We start from the raw sequence: 23,128 nt of genomic DNA on the forward strand, positions 1-23,128 counted from the left end.
GCGCCTTCTTTTAAAAAGTCTTTAAACATGATATAATTTCCTCAAAGCTTTATGATGTAAAATGAGGTATCTCAGATATGGACATCTCCAGTGAGAGGATCCCAAAGGCTTTATACCCCCATATTCTATTGTGGGTTGGGGTGCAGTGGAGAAGAAATGCCAGGACGTTTGTAGCTTTATCAAATTGAAAACTTAGAGCATCTAATTATTACTCACTTAGAAATCAAATTGTTCTCTGTGGACTTCCTTCTCCAAGGAGATTCAAAACACTTGCTACAAAAAGGGAAGATCACAGCTTGCTTCTCTGTTTTCCTTCCTCCAGGCAAAACCTTGTGTCACTTGGTTGGCTTAACAGAAATAACTTCTCTCCTTGGATCGTTTGTCATTGTTTTTATGTAGTTCCGCAACTATTAAATACTTTTCATCTGTGATTAAAAGCATATTGCTTCTGGAGGGTCCCTGGCATGCTGCAGTCCTATGACTGGGCAGCAGGTTTCTCACCTTCCTAAATCTGAGCAGTAAAGCACTGCTGGAGGGTAACCCACCCCTGATTTTTCTCCTTTTGGGGTGGCTGAGTGGTAAGGGTGCAGCTGCTGCCCTATCAGCTTTCCCAGAGTCACAAAGAGAAGCTCCCACTTGTAAGGGACCTTATTCATTGTCTGCTCCCGTTTTGCTGTCCATCCACTGATATCCTAATCTACCTGCTCTAGTCCTCAGTGTGGTTCAGGCTTTGCTGTACCCATCCATTCGGATTTGGGCACCAAGCTACAAAGTTCATATTTGCACAGATCTCAGCTATGTCCTCCTTCAAATTCTATACCTTCCTGTTCTAGTTTTGAAATAAAAAGAAATAAGGAGGAGAAGAAAGTGACCATCGTTCTCAGGGCTGCCTCAAAGCTAGAGATAGACAAGAGGAACAAGCTCACAAACTCGAGTGTACTTAGCACAGCTGACACCAAGGGCAGCCAATGCTCCCTGTATCTTTATGCTCTGTAAATTCAGTGACATGAGGGCAGCACCTGGGACAGCTGCTTGCAGTGTTCTTGCTTTGTCCTTTTTCCTTAGCCACAGTGCATGTGTTTAGGCTGATATCTTAAGCCACTGACCATTGCTTGCTTACTTGCTTGCTTCCTTCTTCCCTCCCTCCCCTCTTCCCTCCCTTTTCTTCCTCCTTTTCTCCATTTCTTTCCCCCACCCTCCATCCCTTCTTTCTTTCCTTCCCTCCCTCCTTCCTTCCTTCCTGCCCTCTTTTCTTCCTTCTTTCAACAAATATTTGATGAACACCTATCTAAGGTGATTGGGATACAGAATTGAACTCAGTCACTGCTCATATACAGCCTACATTTAATCGAAATGACATACAGTATTTAAAGAAATACAAAGTGTAAATCGAGCTAAGTGCTATGATGAACACTAAAGCTGGATGTAGAGGTCAGGGAAGAGCTGCCTTTGGAAAGAAGCATTTGAATAGAAGCGTGAATAAAGTGAGGGGAAAGTCATGTGCAAGATGAGGGTAGTAAGCACACTGACTTCTTTGATCTTACCTGGAAGAAAGTCCATGAGCTCATTTCCTAATGAGTTGCCACTAGTAGGCACGAGTAGCCTCCAATCTGTTGCCACTAGTAGGAAGCCTACAATTTTGTTTTGTAGCCTTCACATTCATACTTACCACTAAAATATTTGCTTCCAGCATCAAAATTTACTCATAGGAGAAAATAAGTTTGGAAGTTAATTTAAACTTTTGGTTAAAACTCTGATTTTCAAAAATTCTGCTTTAGTAGAATAGTCTTATGTTTGCCTTTATTGTTACTGTGAAGTATGAATCACATTGAACTGTATAATTTTAAGATGAGAATCATGTTGTGATTCTTCAACTCACTGAAAATGAAGTTCTTAATTTTGATGAGATAAATTGTTCCAGTCTTTGTTGGAGTTGTAGATTTATCCATAGCTGGCTTCCATCTGTTACATTCAGATGATAATGATAAAATGCATCATTTCTACCCAGTCTTCCAGCACAGACTAGCTAGAAGAGAAAACTATTTTCTGCTAGGTTTTTGCCCTTCTTAAAATGTCTTTATTTATTATTTTTAAATGCCTTCTGGATATAAAGAGTCATTAAATGCAATTCTAAAACTAACTTTTCATATGTGAAAATGTTTTATTCAAATTATTTTGTTGTGGCCGGATGCAGTGGCTCACGCCTTTAATTCCAGCACTTTGCGAGGCTGAGGTGGGCAGATCACTTGAGGTTAGGAGTTCGAGACCAGCCTGGCCAACATGGTGAAACCCTGTCTCTATTTAAAATACTAAAAATACAAAAATTAGCCATGTGTGGTGGTACATGCCTGTAGTGCCAGCTACTCGGGAGGCTGAGGCAGGAGAATCACTTGAACCTGGGAGGTTGAGGTTGCAGTGAGCCGAGATCACACCATTGTACTCCAGCCTGGGCTACAGAGTGACACCCTGTCTCAAAAAATAAAAAATAAATCATTTTGTTGTGTTCTTGTTAGTGTGCAAAATCCACTTGAGAGAGTCTTTCAGAATTGTAAAGTATAATTAAAAGTGTTAGGTTTGCTGGGTGTGGTGATTCATGCCTGTAATCCCAGCACTTTGTGAGGCTGAGGCGAGCTGATCACCTCAGGTCAGGAGTTCGAGACCAGCCTGGCCCACATGGTGAAACCCCGTCTCTACTAAAACTACAAAAATTAGCCGGGCATGGTGGTGGGCACCTGTAATCCCAGCTACTTGGGAGGCTAAGGCAGGAGAATCGCTTGAACTCGGGAGGTGGAGGTTGCAGTGAACCAAGATTGTGCCACCTCATGCCAGTCTGGGCAACAGAGTGAGACTCTGTCTCAGAAAAAAAAAAAAAACAAAAAAACTGTTAGGTTAGAGGATGAACCCTAATGCATTTCTTAATGGTATCCAATCAAATAAAAAAAAATCCACCTTTTTTTTTTGTCAATGTTTCCATGAAAATGCCTTGGAAAAATGAAAACTATGCAAATTAGGATTAAGAAACTACATCTTGGTTTGGTTCTTTTTGCCTATTTCAAGAGATAGGCTTACAAGTTACTATGCTGTCCTATAGCTCAGAGGATAAAAGAAAATGCCAGATCAAGTAGTGAATAGAGATCATTATACAAAGGAATTTGCACTGTTTAAAGATGTTCTTAAGTTTAATGCTTGTTTCACCTGCTCTTATATTACTTTCTGCTACATGAGTCAATACTTTCTTATTTCATAATGAATGTTACTCTTATTTCTTAATGAGCCCTGCTCCATAATTCTGCAAAGTTATTTACATCAATGGTCAGAACTACTGTCCAGGATTTCAGTGACTTCAGAACTGAAGTACCAGTAATTCACTGAGTTGCTTGCTTGACAATTATTATAAATAAACTAATATCATGCCTCACACTAATGATTCTGTAGAGAAGATTCATTTTATAGTTTCATATATCTATATATATATAGTTTCATATATAATAATAATAAAATGAAATAAATTAAATAAATAAAAATCAATCCAGAAATTTAAATAAAGGGGCATGCCAAAAATACTCATAGTAGTTAATTTTCACTGAATGCTTATTAAATGCCCGTTACTAGTCTGAACATTTTATGTATTCTCTTATTTTATGATCCCCCAATAAGGAGATCTAATTATTTATTTCTTTTTAATAGATGAGATAACTGAAGCCCAAAGATGAAAAGCAGCTTGCCTGAGGTCACACAGCTAGTATGTAGGGGAGCTCAGATTCAAATCAGGGAGCCTGACTGCAGAATTGGAATGCTTATCTCCTCCTGCTTCACATATTCATGAGACATATGCAAAAGCCGAGACATGCTAATGTGAGAATGTGAGTTAGCCTTAAGCAATTTGCTTTATGAATAACCGTATTATAATTGCACAATAATGATACAGTGAATAGCAAGTGTTAGTAGAAGTTTTAAGACACAATTAAAGATAAGTTGTAGAAATAAAGAATACATTCCTCTGGGACTGATTGTCAATGGCAGTTCCTTTATATCAATGTATTAACCCTAGGCAATTAATCAGAATTATGATCATATCTTTATTGTGAACATCTATAACAACTTGACAAATACCCATTTGTCTTAAAAGTACCTCTCTGGAGTAGTCCTGAGGAGACCAGATAATATTTTTTTTTTTTCTTTTTTTTTTTTTTATTATACTTTAAGTTTTAGGGTACATGTGCACATTGTGCAGGTTAGTTACATATGTATACATGTGCCATGCTGGTGCGCTGCACCCACTAACTCGTCATCTAGCATTAGGTATATCTCCCAATGCTATCCCTCCCCCCTCCCCCCTCCCCACCACAGTCCCCAGAGTATGATATTCCCCTTCCTGTGTCCATGTGATCTCATTGTTCAATTCCCATCTATGAGTGAGAATATGCGGTGTTTGGTTTTTTGTTCTTGCGATAGTTTACTGAGAATGATGGTTTCCAATTTCATCCATGTCTCTACAAAGGATATGAACTCATCATTTTTTATGGCTGCATAGTATTCCATGGTGTATATGTGCCACATTTTCTTAATCCAGTCTATCATTGTTGGACATTTGGGTTGGTTCCAAGTCTTTGCTATTGTGAATAATGCCGCAATAAACATACGTGTGCATGTGTCTTTATAGCAGCATGATTTATAGTCATTTGGGTATATACCCAGTAATGGGATGGCTGGGTCAAATGGTATTTCTAGTTCTAGATCCCTGAGGAATCGCCACACTGACTTCCACAATGGTTGAACTAGTTTACAGTCCCACCAACAGTGTAAAAGTGTTCCTATTTCTCCACAGCCTCTCCAGCACCTGTTATTTCCTGACTTTTTAATGATTGCCATTCTAACTGGTGTGAGATGATATCTCATAGTGGTTTTGATTTGCATTTCTCTGATGGCCAGTGATGATGAGCGTTTTTTCATGTGTTTTTTGGCTGCATAAATGTCTTCTTTTGAGAAGTGCCTGTTCATGTCCTTCGCCCACTTTTTGATGGGGTTGTTTGTTTTTTTCTTGTAAATTTGTTTGAGTTCACTGTAGATTCTGGATATTAGCCCTTTGTCAGATGAGTAGGTTGCAAAAATTTTCTCCCATGTTGTAGGTTGCCTATTCACTCTGATGGTAGTTTCTTTTGCTGTGCAGAAGCTCTTTAGTTTAATTAGATCCCATTTGTCAATTTTGGCTTTTGTTGCCATTGCTTTTGCAAGGCTGGTTCAATATACGCAAATCAATAAATGTAATCCAGCATATAAACAGAGCCAAAGACAAAAACCACATGATTATCTCAATAGATGCAGAAAAAGCCTTTGACAAAATTCAACAACCCTTCATGCTAAAAACTCTCAATAAATTAGGTATTGATGGGACATATTTCAAAATAATAAGAGCTATCTATGACAAACCCACAGCCAATATCATACTGAATGGGCAAAAACTGGAAGCATTCCCTTTGAAAACTGGCACAAGACAGGGATGCCCTCTCTCACCGCTCCTATTCAACATAGTGTTGGAAGTTCTGGCCAGGGCAATCAGGCAGGAGAAGGAAATAAAGGGTATTCAATTAGGAAAAGAGGAAGTCAAATTGTCCCTGTTTGCAGACGACATGATTGTTTATCTAGAAAACCCCATCGTCTCAGCCCAAAATCTCCTTAAGCTGATAAGCAACTTCAGCAAAGTCTCAGGATACAAAATCAATGTACAAAAATCACAAGCATTCTTATACACCAACAACAGACAAACAGAGAGCCAAATCATGAGTGAACTCCCATTCACAATTGCTTCAAAGAGAATAAAATACCTAGGAGACCAGATAATATAACTGCTATTACAGCGTCTGAGATTTAAGTGGAAAAAAACCCAAAGGCACAGAAAACTCAATTTGTCCCAGTGTGTTCAGCATGCTTAGCCTTGTTGCTGCCTCACACACTTTCCCCCTCTAGGTCTCATGGTACATATGTCAGAGCTCGAAGAGATGAGTTTAGTGTTGCCCAGGCCAGACCAACTTCTCCTCTCTGTGCATCCTTGCAGCTAAGGAGATCAGCCTTGAATTGTTCAACTGAGAGGAACATGCCCATCCCTACTTCTGCATGGAAGGGTGAGGGAGGGGAGGTGCATCTAAATTACCTGCAGGGCTTTCCCAGCCAACATTCCTTCCCCTAATTCCTACAGAGAACCTAGTAAGTCACTAGCTTTGAGGTGTCTTGGCTTGCTAAAAGTTTAAGGACAGCTAAATTAGACAAAGCATGAATACGACTGAACCTTTCAGGATACCTGTGGGGCTGCTTGCTTTGTTTATTGGTTCATCCATGGAGAAGAGCTAGCCTTACTCTTGCCTCAATGCCACAAACTCTGCCTTTTACTCCGGAGGACAGTCTCCAAAATGTGTGTCACTGATTACAGGGTGACATGGAGAAAGCAGAGTTCGGTCTACACCAATTTATCACTGCTTCTGACCAAAGGCCAAAGATGTGGCCAATGTGATGTCATCTTTGTACCCAGAAGCACAGCTCATTACATATAACAAACTAATTTTATGGAATTTTCTGATATGAAATCAAAGTATGCTATCCTCAGGAGAAATATTGCGATAATCTAGGTGAAATTAGTATTGCAGCAGGATGACTTTCTTTTCTTATCTTAGCTTTTATTTCCCTGGCAATGTTTTCAAGTCATGTTGGCTGTTTTCTTTTCCACTCCAAGAAACCAAGTGCCATAAACTGCAATTGGTTCAAAGATAAATAATCTTATTTTGACTTAGCACAAATCAAAACCATATCACATCATATAAAGTTGCCTCAAATCAGTGATTTTTAGATAAAGTTAATGATGCTTTATGCACACACATGCATTTAACCATTTCAGTCAAGTTTTTAAAGTCTTGTGACCAACATCAATTCCGCAAAGTACTTTTCTGGCTATTGGGATGTGCTAGGTATCTTTTAATTGTTCTTAGACAATCCTGCTGCTTTGATATTTAGGGTGGAGAGACCGAATAGTGCAAAAACAAATAAAAAACAAGAAAACCCAAAACCAACCACTAATGTCCCCCTTATTATAATTTTCTGACAATTGGGAATTATGTTAGTAAATAGAACTTTTTTCTTTTCGAAGATTTAGTCATTTTGTGTTTTGAAGACATTTAAAAAATCTCCACTGGAGATACAAAATGCAGCCTAGCTGTAAACTTGACTTGATAATATTTTTCTTTGTTGGCTACACCTGGGTTTGCCTTTTTACCTATATTATCTCTAAGTCACACAACAGCCTTGCAAGGTAGGAGTGACTGGGTACATTGGGGAAGCTGCAGTTTGGAGGAATGCCATGGTTGAGATCAGGCAATGATTACCTGAAGGAGCCTGAGTTAAAGATCTGGGTCTCTCTGGCTCCAAAGCCACTAACCCCAACTTGATTTGCTGAATTATCAAATGCCAAGGAGAATAAACATCATTTGTAGAGGAAAGGTGAGAATGATGTGATAGTGTTTGCATTCTGCCCTTGGACCCTGTGGTGACAGCCAAGGCGGGAAGGGTCTTCAGCCCCCACAGCCTGCCTCTTTGACTCTCTCTGCCTGAGACCACTCTGTTTGGCCTCTCCTGTGATCTTTCAAATTTTGAAACTGGTCCAGCATGAGGCTACCTTGATAAATTCTGATAAAAGTGTCACATGTCTAGGTCTTCGTCTGGCAGTTTTGTGGTTTTTCAGGCCTAATTTTACATGGAGAAAGGCAAATATATATATATATATATATATATATATATATATACACATACACACACACACACACACACACACACATATACACATTCACACACAAGAACTGAATTAGTCACAGAGTTGAGAATTGCTGGTATTTTAAGCAAAAATACCCTCCCATCCTGAAGCAGACCAGGGTTGGTATCTGGATTTTAGAATCTTCTAGATGGCCTGCATTGGTTCCTCTGACTCCACTAGATTTCCTCAATGACTGTCTGACCCCAGTGGCACCTTCCTGGTGCTTCTGGACATGATGTACCAACCTTCCTGGGTATTCTTCATTTCAGGCCCCTGGAAATCACACCCTTGTTCCTCACTCCTCCTTGATATTTCTCCTGGCAGTTCAGGTTTCCTGATGTGCTTTCTGGCTGGGAGTTCCCACAGGTGTTGTCCTTCAATGAAGGTCCGTTTCACATACTATGAAGCTGGTTTCTCTACATTGTCTTTATAATGGCCTTCAGTCATTAGGGAGAATGCCATTTTATCCTGGAGTGCAGGCTAACAAACTCCTATCTCTTCCTGTTTTCTTCATGAACCTATTTTGGGTCACCTAGAAAATTCCCAGCCCCTTCTGAGAGCTTTCAGTGAATCATTTGCAAAGCAGAGAAGATGAGCATGTCTAGGACTAAGCAATTGGGGTCTTCCTAGATCAGTTACTCCTCTCTGCCCACCTCTCCAGGTTTTCTCTGATGACTCATTATCCAGATGGTACTGGAGGAAATGGAAAGTCTTTCCAAAGTATTTTAATGATCCCCTCAAAGCACATGGCATTTTTTACATACCCTGACAGGTGGGGGCTGACCTGGCACTATCAGCTAGACCGTCATGTTCTCCTGCAGAACATAAACAATTTCATAGATCAGCACCATCAGACAAGACCATGCTGTGACTGTGACGAACAAAGACATAAAACAAGACCATTCTGTATTCATGCCAGGCACTGACAACCACATGAACGTTGTCAAAACCACAGAAATGACCAAGCATCCCCCCTGCTGACTAATAGCAGTGCTCCTGCAGCCTTACTATTTTTCACTGTTGCCTGCTTTTTTCTTCCTGCTTCTAAGTAAATCTTAAGATATCCCATCATATAACTATGGCCACTTCCTGACAGCATATAGCAGGAGGAACCACATTCTAAACACATTCAAAAAATTGTTACATCAGCTCTTTCCTGTGTATTTTCATTCTTCAGTTTCTTTGTTTAAAAAATATTAAGAACAGCCACAAAATTACTGACCTCAGTAATCTGTCAATCTGTTGAGTTTCCAAAGAGGCAATTATGTAAAGGTCCACAGACTATTTAATACAATTTTCCCCTTAATAAAATAGTAAAGTTATTAAATTTCATTTGGACACACAAAACATTGTATAACACAAAGGCAATGACATTATCCAAAATCATTCTTATTGCAGTTTTAATTTCATATTTATTGGAGCCTTCCCTATTTTTGAGAAATAATTAGGCCAACTCTGAGAAACAAATCAGTTTACTACTATGTTTTAGTTTCCAATGACATTTTAATTTATGCACAGTATATTCACATGATAGAAAAGTTTGGTTATTATTTGCAAAACTTTTATTTGCCAAAAAGTTATTCTACATATTCTACCAGAAAAGGTCATGTAGACCTGTTTTTGTTTTGTTTTTATCCGAAATGAGAGTGTTTTGTATTTATCTATGCCTTTGTTAACTTAGTAGAAACATTATTAATACCTTCTAAACCAAAATAAAATCGGTGTTTCAGGTAAAAACAAAACATAAACTAACATTGTTAAAACAAAGCAGCCATAATGAAAGCTGTGGCAAGTGGCATTTAACCTTAACTTGCTTGACGGATATGTTAAATGTTCAATGTCCAGTCTAGGAAGAATCTCAATGAGGAAATCAGTAGTAATTTGAAGTTCTTTTTGCCCTAAGAAAAAAAGTCCCCCTTTATCAATAACTTATAAAAATAATTGAATACTAACCAAGTTGTAGTATTATTCAAAGGCTTAAAAGCTGTGGTAACAGCATCTTATTATATATCTTCCAATAAAGATTACAACATATTTACATCCATTCTTACGCGTACATGTAACATCTTATTATAAACAATAAGGTTGCCATATGTAAAAATGAGAATTTCAGTTTGGCAAAAACCTGTGTTTTATGCCAAATGCCATATTAAGAGGTAGATTCCAAAATAAATATTTAGACTTTTTCTAAAAAGATCAGAAGATGCCAGTAAGTTGAGCAGCTGAGAGAATCTAGGAAAGAAACAACAAAAGACCATCCACTTCTGATATGATTTGGCTGTGTCCCCACCCAAACCTCAACTTGAATTGTATCTCCCACAATCCTCACATGTTGTGGGAGGGAACCAGGTGGAAGTAATTGAATCATGGGGGCCAGTTTTTTCGATATGCTAGCTTCCTTTTATGTTTTTTATTTTTATTTTTACTTTTATTTTTATTTTTTATTATACTTTAAATTCTGGGATACATGTGCAGAATGTGCAGGTTTGTTACATAGTGCCATGGTGGTTTGCTGCACCCATCAACACGTTATCTACATTAGGTATTTCTCCTAATGCTATCCCTCCCCTAGTCCCCCTACCCCATGACAGGCCCTGGTGTGTGATGTTCCCCTCCCTGTGTCCATTTGTTCTCATTGTTCAACTCCCACATATGAGTGACAACATGTGGTGTTTGGTTTTCTGTTCCTGTGTTAGTTTGCTGAGAATGATGGTTTCCAGCTTCATCCATGTCCCTGCAAAGGACATGAACTCATCCTTTTTTTATGGCTACACAGTATTCCATTGTGTATATGTGCCACATTTTCTTTAGCCAGTCTATCATTGATGGGCATTTGGGTTGGTTCCAAATCTTTGCTATTGTGAACATTGCTGTAATAAACATATGTGTGCATGTGTCTTTATAGTAATTTATAATCCTTTGGGTATATAACCAGTAATGGGATTGCTGGGTCAAATGGTATTTCTGGTTCTAAATCCTTGAGGAATCACCACACTGTCTTCCACAATGGTTGAACTAACAATCTACACTCCCACCAACAGTGTAAACGCGTTCCTATTTCTCCACATCCTCGTCACCATCTGTTGTTTCCTGACTTTTTAATGATCACCGTTCTAACTGGCATGAGATGGTATCTCATTGTGGTTTTGATTTGCATTTCTCTAATGACCAGGGATGATGACCATTTTTTCATATGTTTGTTGGCTGCATAAATGTCTTCTTTTGAGAAGTGTCTATTCGCCCACTTTTTGATGGAGTTCTTTTTGTCTTGTAAATTTAATTTCTCTGTAAATTCTGGATATTAGCCTTCGTGAGAGGAGTAGATTGCAAAAATTTTCTCCCATTCTGTAGTTGGTCTGTTCACTCTGATGGTAGTTTCTTTTGCTGTGCAGAAGCTCTTTAGTTTGATGAGATCCAATTTGTCAATTTTGGCTTTTGTTGCTATTGCTTTTGGTGTTTTAGTCATGAAGTCCTTGCCCATGCCTATGTCCTGAATGGTATTGCCTAGGTTTTCTTCTAGGGTTTTTATGGCTTTAGGTCTTACGTATAACTCTTTAATCCATCTTGAGTGAATTTTTGTGTAAGGCATAAGGAAGGGGTCCAGTTTCAGTTTTCTGCATATGGCTAGCCAGTTTTCCCAACACCATTTATTGAATAGGGAATCCTTTCCCCATTGCTTGTTTTTGTCAGGTTTGTCAAAGATCAGATGGTTGTAGATGTGTGGTGGTATTTCTGAGGGCTCTGCTCTGTTCCATTGGTCTATATATCTGTTTTGGTATCTTTATTTTTTATAATTTCAACTTTTGTTTTAGATTCAGGGGGTGCAGGTTTATTATGTGTGGCGCTGAAGTTTGGGGTATGAATGATTCCATCACCCAAATGGTAAGCATAGAACCCAACAGGTAGTTTTTCATCACTTGCTTCCCTCCCCTTCTACCCCTTCTAGTAGTCCCTGGTGTCTATTGTTGCCATCTTTATGTCTATAGTTACCCAGTGCTTAGCTGCCACTTACAAGTGAGAACATGAGTTATTTGGCTTCCTGTTCCTTTGTTAATTCACTTAGGATAATGGCCTCCAGCTGCATCCATATGGCTGCAAAGGATATGATTTAATTCCTTTTTATGGCTGCATAGTATTCCATGATGTATATGTACCACGTTTTCTTTCGCCAATCCACCATTGATGGGCACCTAGGTTGATTCCATGTCTTTCCTATTGTGAATAGTGCTGCGATGAAAATATGAGTAGATACGTCTTTTTTGTCAAATTATTTATTTTCTTTTGGATATATACCCAGTAATGGGATTGCTGGGTCAAATGGTCTTTCTGTTTTAAGTTCTTTGAGAAATTTCTAAACTGCTTTCCACAGTGACTGAATTAATTTACATTCCCACCAACAGTGTAAGCATTCCCTCTTCTCTGCAGCCTTGCCAGCATCTGTTATTTCTTATCTTTTTAATAGCCATTCTGACTGGTGTGAGATGGTATCTCATTGTAGTTTTGATTTGCATTTTTTCTGATTATTGTTGTTGAACATTTTTTCATATGCTTGTTGGCCAAGCATATGTCTTCTTTTGAGAAGTGTCTGTTCATGTCCTTTGCCCACTTTTTAATGGGATTATTTGGTTTTGCTTATTGAGTTGTTTAAGTTCCTTATAGATTCTGGATACTAGACCTTTGTCAGATACATAATTTGCAAATATTTTCTCCCATTCTGTAAATTGTTTACTCTGTTGATAGTTTTGTTGTTGTTGGGCAGAAGCTCTTTAGTTTAATTAGGTAACATTTGTCAGTTTTTGTTTTTGTTGTCATTGCTTTTGAGGACCTAGTCATAAATTCTTTGCCAAGATCAATGTCCCGAATGGTTTATTTCAGGTTTTATTCTAGGATTTTCATAGTTTAAGGTTTTCCACTTAAGTCTTTAATCCATTTTGAGTTAAGTTTTGTATATGGTGATAGGTAGGGGTCCATTTTCATTCTTCTGCATATAGCTAGCAAGTTATCCCAGCACCATTTATTAAATAGGGAATCCTTTCCCTGTTGCTTATTTTTGTCAGCTTTGTTAAAGATCAGATGGTTGTAGGTATGTGGCTTTATTTATGAGTTCTCTATTCTTTTCCATTGGCATACGTTTCTGCTTTTGTACTAGTACCATGCTGTTTTGGTTATGATAGCCCTATAGTGTAAAGTCAGGTAGTGTGATGCCTCTGGCTTTGTTCTTTTTGCTTAGGATTGCTTTATCTATTTGGACTTTTTTTGGTTTCATATGAATTTTAGAAAAGTTTTTTTTCTAGTTCTGTGAAGAATGATGGTAGTTTGATAGGAATATCACTTAATCTGTATTTTGCTTTGGCAGTATGGCCATTTTAATGATATTGATTCTTCCAATTCATGAGCATGGAATGTTCTTTCATTTGTTTGTGCTGTCTCTGATTTCTTTCATTCCTAGGGGTGTGTGTGTGTGTGTGTGTGTGTGTGTGTATGTGTGTGTATCTGTCTGTCTGTTGTAAATGGGATTGCATTCTTGATTTGGCTCTCAGCATGACCATTATTGGTGTGTAGAAATGCTACTAATTTTTGTTTGTTGATTTTGTATCTTGAAACTTTACTGAAGTTGTTTATTAGGTCTATTTATTAGGGCTAGGAGCCTCTTGGCAGCATCTTTAGGTTTTCCTAATATAGAATCATATTCAGTGAGGAGGGATTATTTGACTTCTTTTTCCATTTGGATGCCTTTTATTTCTTTCTCTTGCCTGATTGCTCTGGCTAGGACTTCCAGTACTACATTGAATAGCAGTGGTGAGAGGGGGCATCCTTGTTTTGTTCTAGTTTTCAAGGGGAATGCTTCTAGCTTTTTCACATTCAGTGATGTTGTCATAGGCTGTGAGTTTGTCATAGATGGCTCTTATTATTTTGAGATATGTTCCTTCGATGCCTAGTTTGTGGAGCGTCTATTGTGCTCTGTTTGAAATTAATTGTGGTTCTCTAATTGTTAAACTAGCATCAGATAAGCCTGTAAAATCCTCAGAGTGTGAAGTTATAATCAGGAACATTTTGATTTCAAATTATTCTGTAGAGCAGTATCAAAAGGTCCAGAGATAAGAAAATTATTATTATAAAAGGTCTACATTTCTTTTAAAATAGGATAAAGAATTTTGTATTTGGGATTTGTGTTAACAACCATTAAGAGAACTTGCTGCACATGTTCTGTTTTGCTTTTATTTGTTGTTTTTAGTGTCAGTAATTGGGAAGGAAGGTTGAAAATGAATGTACACATAGTTAAAGGATGCCAATTATTGGTAAATTAATAATTGCATTAATTCATTTATCCCTTTATGGTTATTGAAAAATTTGACAGTCAAGTTTATTAATTTGATTTTTAAGATGTATGCAGATATAGACCTATGAATTTAAACATAATCTTATGAAATATAGAATAGTTAATAACATTTTAATTGATAATTAACATTACAGATCAAAATATCTTTCATTAGAATGTTTTGCTCATGGAGAGAGTCTGCATGGAATTTTTTCTCACTCTAGGCCCATAGTTTATCACAGATACACAACCTTGCTGATTTTCATAATTTATCTATGAAAGATGGACATGATTGCCTTTATTCTTAACAGTAAGGGAACCGACTCGGAATGTAATATTTGTTCATGACTAGTTTTTTAAATATACTTAAATTTGAGAGTAGTTTTAGGTTTTTAGAAAAGGCATATAGAATTCCTGAATACCCTACATTCATTGTGCCCTGCTGTTAACATCTTACCATTACCATGGCACATTTGCCACAACTAAGAAACTAACATTGATCCATTACTATTCAATACATCCCACATTCAGATTTCATTTGTTTGTCTCTAATGTTCTTTTTCTGTCCCAGAATCTCATCCAGGATGCCACATTACATTTAGTCTTCTTGTCTCTTTAGCTTCTTCATCCCTCACCCTGCCCTTTCATACTGTTTTCGTTGGGAGCAAGTAACTAAGCAAAGCCCAAGATCAAGGGGTGGGAGTTAAGCTCCACTTCTTTGAAGAGGGAGGAGGAGTATGTATATAAATGAGTTGGAATTCTTCTGTACAGGATATTTGTCTCTTCTCCATTTATATTAGTATAGGCTTATGGATATTTATTTTGTACTTTAGGTTATAATCCAATACTATGTTATTTATTTTGCTGATAAAATTGTTCCAGCTTTGGACATTAGGAGCTCTTTCAGATTGACCCCTGTGTCCCTTTGACATACTCCATCATCATTATCATTATTTTAGTATCTCTTGACTTTCTGGCACTATAAGATTCTGTAGGCTCCTCTTATACATTTCTTGCCCCAGTCCTAGGCCAGCTATTTCTCTAAGGAGCCCTGGTTTATTTTTCTTTTTTGGAGAGTAGAAATCATGTCTGGGTGTTTCTGGGTGTTAGGTATGCTTGTTTGCAAAGGGTTGTTATTGCCTCTATGCCCTGTCAGTGGACAGAGCTGAGAAAATGTATGTACTTACACTAAGCCATGAATGCCTAATCTATGCATGCATATAGATATGCATATCTATAATTTCATCCTTGTCTATGTCTGTATCAAGCACTAAGCATGAGTTCATACTGATGTCATTGGCTCTAATCTAGTACCACATGGTTCATTCCAGTCTTTTCCTCTTGCTTGTTTGTAATCTCCCTGTTTAATAATAAGAAACCTGGCTTCCACCATCTTCTGTCAATTTACTTGTTGCTCATCTCCAGTAGCCATGTAAAGCAGTTTCAGAATTGTTAATCTGTAACTTGCGAGAGACAGTTTTACTCACTAGAGTACAGTGTTTATGTATAGTTCTTTGTCTTTAGTTTTACAGTTTTTAGTCAAAATACCATTTTCCAAAGACAGATCAGTTCTTTTCCCCCAACCCTTCATTGAGGTTGTGCCACACATTTGTAGTACAGTCAGATTATTTTGTCACAGTCCCCATTCCGTCTTGTGCATCCCTTGCCCTTTTGGCTGATTTGTAAAATTTGTATGCACTAAGGTTCACTCTGTGCTGTAAAGTTTTATGAGTTTTGACAAATGCAGAATGTCATGTATCCACCACGATAGTACCATACAGATTAACTCCATCACCCTGAAAGCCCCTCTGCTCACAATCTTTTGAGAGTTCCCAGGTAATCTCTTTCAGGTTGATATCTCAGGTAGATCTTTTGTGGGAAAAAAATATGAGCTATGAGTCTTTCATTTCAGGCGACGGTTCTCAGTCCCGGCTGCACACGGGAATTATCTGGAAGCCTTTAGAAAATACGGATGCCTGATTTTACCTCCAGATCCTGACTTAATTGATCCCACCTGGTTTAGTTGGTCTGGGAGGTGTATCTGGTTACTAGACCTTCGAAAATCTCCCCAGATGCTCATGTTGTGCAGCAAAGGTTTAGAACCAATCTGGACTCCTCTGTTTCTTGTTTGCTGCCTTTTGATAAAAACACAAATAATTAATTGCTGTATTTACATCACTTTGGGGGATATGATGAATCAGTATGTAAGTTTTGTAAATAAGTAATGTAGCAAGGATGAATTTCACACACTAATCTTGTGCAAAAACACATCTATTTTTAATCTCTAATTGAACTCAAAATGAACCTCAATTTCTCTTGGTGACAGCAAATTTAATTTTGATAAGTCAAGGTTACTCAATTACTTCTAGTTTAAAACTCGGTTCTTTGGGAGAAAATAGTTGAATTCAGCTTTCCTCCTCCCCTTCTCCGTTCATCTTTTCCCTGGTATGACCTAGGCTTGGGTCCAGGTGATCTCAGGTGGCACCAGCATCAGGGAAGGCACATCTAGCCAGATGCATTTGGGGATCCCCAGACAGAGAATTATGGCCCTGCTTCCTGTGGAGAATGTTGGGAGGGAGCAGGTACTGCAGAGCATAAATGGTTTCAGAGCAGACCTCACAGAGAGCACACCTAAGAGAGGCCACTTCCGTCTCCCTCAGCGGCCAAGGGGTGTGAAGAAAGTCTGCAAGGTTCTCACATCAGCTGGAGAGGGCCAGAGAAGGTAGCTGAAGATTGAGAGCAGGTGGCCTACCAGAGTCCAAAACCTTGGGCCAGGGGACCCCATAACACACACTTGGGAGTGAATATAAGCCAGTGGCTGAGTGGGGAAGGCCACTGGATCCCAGAGGATCAGTAACACCTGAGAGTATGGCGATGATGGTTACGCCAGCCTGGAACATGGCCACATGCCCTTAGGGAACATCATGTGGCGCTGTCCAGGTTGATTGAACAGAAAACAAAGCAGAAAAGCACTCTCGGGTGCTGCTGATCCTCTGGGATCCAGTGAGTGGCCTTCCCCACCCAGCCACTGGCTTATGTTCACTCCCCAAGTGTCTGTTATGGGGTCCGCTGGCTCTAGGTTTTGGACTCATTGGTAGTCCCCCTGCTCTCAATCCGCAGCTACCTTCTGTGCCCCTCTCCAGCTGATGTGAGAACCTTGCAGACTTCCTCCACACCCCTTGGCTGTTGAGGGAGATAGAAGTGGCCTCTCTTAGGTGTGCTCTCTGCAAGGTCTGCCCTGAAACCATTTCTGCTCTGCTGTAGCTGCTCCCTCCCAGAATTCTCCGCAGGAAGCAAGGCCACAAGTCTTCTCTGTTTAGGGATTCCCAAACCCATCTGAGGCTTCCGCCATATCTTCTGGTGATTTAACCTCCCAAATAGGCCAAGGAGCCAAGCCCCATCTTTACATCTAAACTATCATTCGCCCCTCCCAGCTACTCCCCTCAGTAGAAAGAGGGCATGGAGGGAAAACTAAATCACATTATTATTCCTTCCTCTCCTCTTCCTTGCATCATGAACTCCCTGTGTATTGCCCTCTAGCTTGGTTAATGACATGTAGTGCCAAGATTTTAGAATTAAAACATCAACAACAATGCCAACAACACTTTTCTCTGTCAAGAATATAACTCTCTTCAAATAATGGGTTTGGGTTTACAGACAGTTGCTTCTCCTGAGTATTTTCTAAAAATCAATTTAGAAATTCAGTTTCCTTCTGTGTTCTGAGCCATCTGCCTTCTGTTCAAAGCAGTGAAAGGCACTGAACAAAGTGGTGAAGAACTTGAGGTGAGAAAAATATGGCAAAGAAAAATCTCTATAGATGTCTCAAAACAACACCCATCTACTATCATATTGTGGTATGATATGGAGCAAATAAATACTCCAAATAAATTTCAATTTGGAATGGATTTGGAAGGCAGATTTCCATGCAAGTAGAAATAAAGGCCAATAAGATGTATCTACATTTAAAGACCCATAGATCTTTCCACACGTGCAATAGGAAAAGCTGGACATTTATTTGAGACTTGGCTAAAGCTCCAGACCACAGGCAGTCAAGACCTCAGGGTGTAAAAATGGAATATTGATATTTATTCTGTATTTATTCCAGGAAGATTTCACTGCCAAGGTGACAGTTGGTGAGAGCTGTCCAAAGGAACTTTAGTCAAAGTCTGTTGAGATTTTTTTGAAAAAACATGAATTAAAGCAATTGAAGAATGAATCCGCTGGAAAAACAGATTATTAACTATTTGTTCAGATTCCAAAGATGAGTAACTTTACTTTGTCTTTTGTTTTGTCCTTAGCTGGAAAGGCAGCTCATCATGCAGAGTGAAATGAGGGAAAGACAAATGGCCATGCAGATTGCGTGGTCTCGGGAATTCCTCAAATATTTTGGAACTTTTTTTGGCCTTGCAGCCATCTCTTTAACAGCTGGGTATGTTTGCTATTTAACATTTTCTTCAATCATTTACTTCTTTTTGTGTTTTCCATTACCATTTTATTATGAAGTTGGCCAGAATAAGACTTTGGTCCAAATAGTGTATGTAACCAAAGTAACCTATTAACCTTAGTCCTTGGGGGTAACTCTGTGAAAGCAAGGCAGTAACAGTTAATTTAGTTTCCTAGGTTGCTTCTGTCTTTTTCTCTACTTTATTAGTTAGAGAGAGAGCACCAACTTGACACCAAGAAGGGCTCTATGTGTTTATCTCCACAATCCCTTAGTGGTAGATACCAATCCTTACTCATTTTAAAAACAAGGAACCTGAGCTTCAGAGTCAAATAAAGATGAGCAAGTCACAGACCTTGCCCTTGAGAACTGCAGAATCTGGTTAGGGGTATTGGGTAAGGAAATCCTATTTCCATAGAATTATCAAATGTATTAAGTAACTTCTGAAGGAAAAGGCATTCTTCCAAAAAGCAGGTATTTTTTTTTCTTTAAGTATACAGGTATGTATTTACAGGTTATTTTTTGATATTGGTTCTTCTTTTAATTCTTGGAACAGCGCGATTAAAAAAAAGAAGCCAGCCTTCCTGGTCCCGATTGTTCCATTAAGCTTTATCCTCACCTACCAGTATGACTTGGGCTATGGAACCCTTTTAGAAAGAATGAAAGGTAAGTCTTTGATAAACTAGAGTTTCTATTTGCTGATTTATTTTCCATTTCAAGGATCCCTGCCTTAGGAACCTTTGACTTATAAAGATTCTGACAAGACTCTCTCTTTGAACCTCCAATGAGCAACATTTCTGCTCCCTTTCACACAGTGGTGTCCTAGAGCCAGCTCATACCAGCTCACAAGAACCAATCGCTACATTTTCAGGGATTGTGTAAGCTGGTTGTTAAACATAGTCACTTAATGTATTAAAACTTTTATAAACTTGCAATAAATAAATTACAGCAAATAAATAATATTAAATTGTGTTTAAAACAAAGGTAATAAACAGAACTCATCTGTTTCTAAATATTTACTATTATCCATACTCTGGTTATTTATAGCTATTGTATCTATGTGATAGAAATGCAGATATAATACACAGACAAAACAAAATACAGCTACAGTCCAGTTTCAGTGACATCCCATTGGTAGCCTGAAGTTGGTCTTGGTGGGAATATTTACACAATGGAAATCTGTTGTTGCCAAATCAAGGCTTGACTTCTTATTTTCTTGATTGTCTGGACCAGGGGTTGAAAAATGATGGCCTGAGGCTGGCCACCTGTTTTCAAAAATAAAGTTTTATTGGAACACATCCATGCTCATTCATTTATGTATTGTCTGTGGCTGCCTTCCCATTACCATGACAGAGCCATCCTTGAAACAGAAACATGAGTCCACAAGCCTATAATATTTACTGTCTGGCCCTTTAAGACAGTTTGCCAACCTATGGTCTAGATTTTAAAAATTGATGAAGAAAATGCTAATAATGCAGATTAAGCTTAAAAGTGTGCTTTGTCTGTAACTATTACATTGTAAGTAGCATAAAAGTTGGTGAAATATTCTTCTAATATTGAAAAACTATTATCCAGTTCAGCAAATAAGTTGTTTACATCATTCTCAAATAAATGAAGTTCCAACATTTGTCTTGAAGGAAACAATTGTTTCACTTTTGTCCTACTCATTAGTGTAAATGAAAACACCAACCATCATCCATTATACTCTCTCATCAACTGCAACATAGGCTGGCTACGGATTCAAGCATTCCATAAAAATCAATGAAAGCATTCTGTGAGAATCAATTTAGTATGTGGAATTTTATGTACATTTTATTATGATACATATTTTTATGTATAGTGAACATGTATAACACGTGTAATAAACATATATATTATACATTTATATACATTTTATTTTCAGAGAACTGGTTGGTAGATATTCACCAGCATGCTGCTACTGTCACAGAATCCTGATTTTTATTGCCCTGGAATTTGACCCAGCTGGCACAGAAATTTAATAGGAAAATTTTGTGGGAATTTCCTGTTTAAAAAAAAGTCAAATTCATCAGAAAACTTATCACATTAGAAAATGTAGATTATAGTTTTTTTCCACGTTAATAGTGATGACCCTAAAATATACGATCCCTATTCGACTGAGTTTATCATCAGCCATTCTTTTAACACATGATGAGAATTTACCAACTGGAAGAAAGGCTCTCTCACGTGGAAAACATCTAGTCTGTCATCAATGGCCAACCTAATTACATATAATTTTATAATGAATTTTACTTGCTATTTGAGACAGAGGTAAAAAAAAATAAGACATTTGCAGATGATTGAAATGCTCTTGTAATTTGAAAACTATGGTCTGTTCTGTTGGGTTTGGAGTACAATTAATAGTGTGTTAAAAGAAGGCCAGGTGCAGTGGCTCACACCTGTAATCCCAGCACTGTGGGAGGCCAAAGCAGGCAGATCACTTGAGTTTGAGACCAGCCTGTCCAACATGGTGAAATCCTGTCTCTATGAAAAATACAAAAAATTAGCCGGTGTACACCACCTGTAGTCCCAGCTACTCAGGAGGCTGAGGTACAAGAATCACTTGAACCCAGGAGACAGAGGCTGCAGTGAGCTGAGATTGCACCACTGCACTCCAGCCTAGGCGACAGAGCTAGACACTGTCTCAAAAAAAAAAAAAAAAATAGTGTGTTAAAAGAGGAGTACTCACAGAAAGTGTTACCTTTTAATCCCAAGGGAGGCTTATAAAATGTAAACATGTACTGTAATACAATTTTTTAAAATGTGCTAAGTAGTCTTCGACAATAAAACCTGGCAAATGTCACTGGGCCCAAGAAATTACTGCGTTGTGTAGCTCTTTGAAAGAGGAATTGTTTATAAAGATGTGTATATATGTATATTTGTATGTATACAGACTAAAGAACATTTAATATTATTTTAAGTGTTTACAAGTAATGTCAGGTTGAAGATTAGCTTTTCTGAAAAATCAGAATTTGTAGTAAACTTTACTTTCTCTCTTGTCACTTATATTAAAGGACAATGGGAAAGACTATATGTGGTTTCTCTACCCAAATCCCTCCAAACAGAATTAATGCGAATCCTGACTTTGGTTCAAGGGAAAAAATTACTTATCTTGATGTTCTTTCTCTTCTACATGTCAAAAATACCATCTGTAGCTCCTGATTTATTTATGGGTGTTCAGAATTCATCACTGTGTTTCCTCAGGGAAGTATATTACTTCTCCTGAGGAAAATGTGTAAGTGTGAGATTGGGGACATGGCTCATACGGTGTTAGAGCCTGTCAAGGAATATAGCAATCAGGCTTTGTCACAAATTGCTGATGACCCCTTTGTCACCTTGTGTATTTCTGTACTTTATTTAAGGTGAAGCTGAGGACATACTGGAAACAGAAAAGAGTAAATTGCAGCTGCCAAGAGGAATGATCACTTTTGAAAGCATTGAAAAAGCCAGAAAGGAACAGAGTAGATTCTTCATAGACAAATGAAATCATGCTTACCAATCAAATCTCAAAGCACAGAATTAGTGACTTGAATCATGGTTTTTACAGTTTTTTAAATGCTCAAGATTTTGATATTATAGATTTTATTTTAAAATATTAAAATGCAAGATAGTTTTGAGCTATTTTAAAGTAAAATTTATAACATTCAACACAAAATCATGGAGGTGCTCTAAATAACTTTTAGATTTCCTCTCTCTGTGTGCATTACCAATATCTAAGTGTAAAATTAATAAATTGTTTTGAATTCCTGGAAGCAAATGCCCAGCTGCTCTCATTTCTCTGTCACACATTCTTTCCATACCACATTCCATTTCCACAGATGCTTCTGTATTTTGGATTTGTCAATTGTGTCCTGCCCCTACATGACAGAAAACAGTATTGTTTGACTAACATATATACTGCATTTTCTATGACTGGCACTGTTCTGAGTGTTTTGTACAAATTCTTGTAATCATCCCGATAATTTTATGAAGCAGGAATCATTTTATAAATGTGGAAACTGAAGCACAGATAAGCAGCTTGAACAAAGGCAGAAGCATGCAAGCCAAATCCAAGAAGTTGCTGCAGGTCATCCAGTTTGGCTGGGCCAAAGCCATACTTGGCCAGGGCTTGGATTTGAACAAGTGTGGCTCCAGTGGCTGTGCTCTAAAAGGCCTTGACAAGGCCTTAACTGATGCTTAACCTGCAAAGAAAAGCTATAAAAGGGAAAAGGTAACAACATTCAAATAATGACTCAGGGCATAGTTGCTAGAGAGGTGGAAACAAGAGAGAGCTAGATTTGGATGACTGCCTTTTTATTTAGACTCACTGGGAAAACTCCTCATAAAATACTCCTATATATAAGTATTTCTTCAGATGCGAACCCTACATATAATATGCTCATTCCAAAGAGATTTATTGATACTACTTTGTGCCAGGCACTGTGAGAGCTACATTGGTGAATAAGTAGACAATGTCCTATATCCTGGGCAGAGGAATATGTTCTAGTGAGGGGTGGGATAATTGGGGCGGGCAACAAATTAACATCAAGATAAATAAGATCATTTCTAATCC

General features: G+C 38.1%; 1 protein-coding gene across 1 annotated transcript in view; it reads left to right on the top strand.

The window, feature by feature from the left end:
• PLGRKT (plasminogen receptor with a C-terminal lysine) overlaps nucleotides 1–22,328 on the top strand; it is a 60,316-nt gene extending 37,988 nt beyond the window's left edge. Inside the window, exons 4-6 of the mRNA XM_003823381.5 lie at nucleotides 18,416–18,546; nucleotides 19,115–19,224; nucleotides 21,939–22,328. Of these exons, the coding sequence (XP_003823429.1) occupies nucleotides 18,416–18,546; nucleotides 19,115–19,224; nucleotides 21,939–22,060 (363 nt within the window). The 3' untranslated portion in view covers nucleotides 22,061–22,328. The remainder of the gene's footprint in view (nucleotides 1–18,415; nucleotides 18,547–19,114; nucleotides 19,225–21,938) is intronic.
• The last annotated feature ends 800 nt before the right edge of the window (nucleotides 22,329–23,128 follow it).

The sequence above is a fragment of the Pan paniscus genome, chromosome 11 (genome assembly GCF_029289425.2).
Source record: "Pan paniscus chromosome 11, NHGRI_mPanPan1-v2.0_pri, whole genome shotgun sequence".
Taxonomy (NCBI): domain Eukaryota; kingdom Metazoa; phylum Chordata; class Mammalia; order Primates; family Hominidae; genus Pan; species Pan paniscus.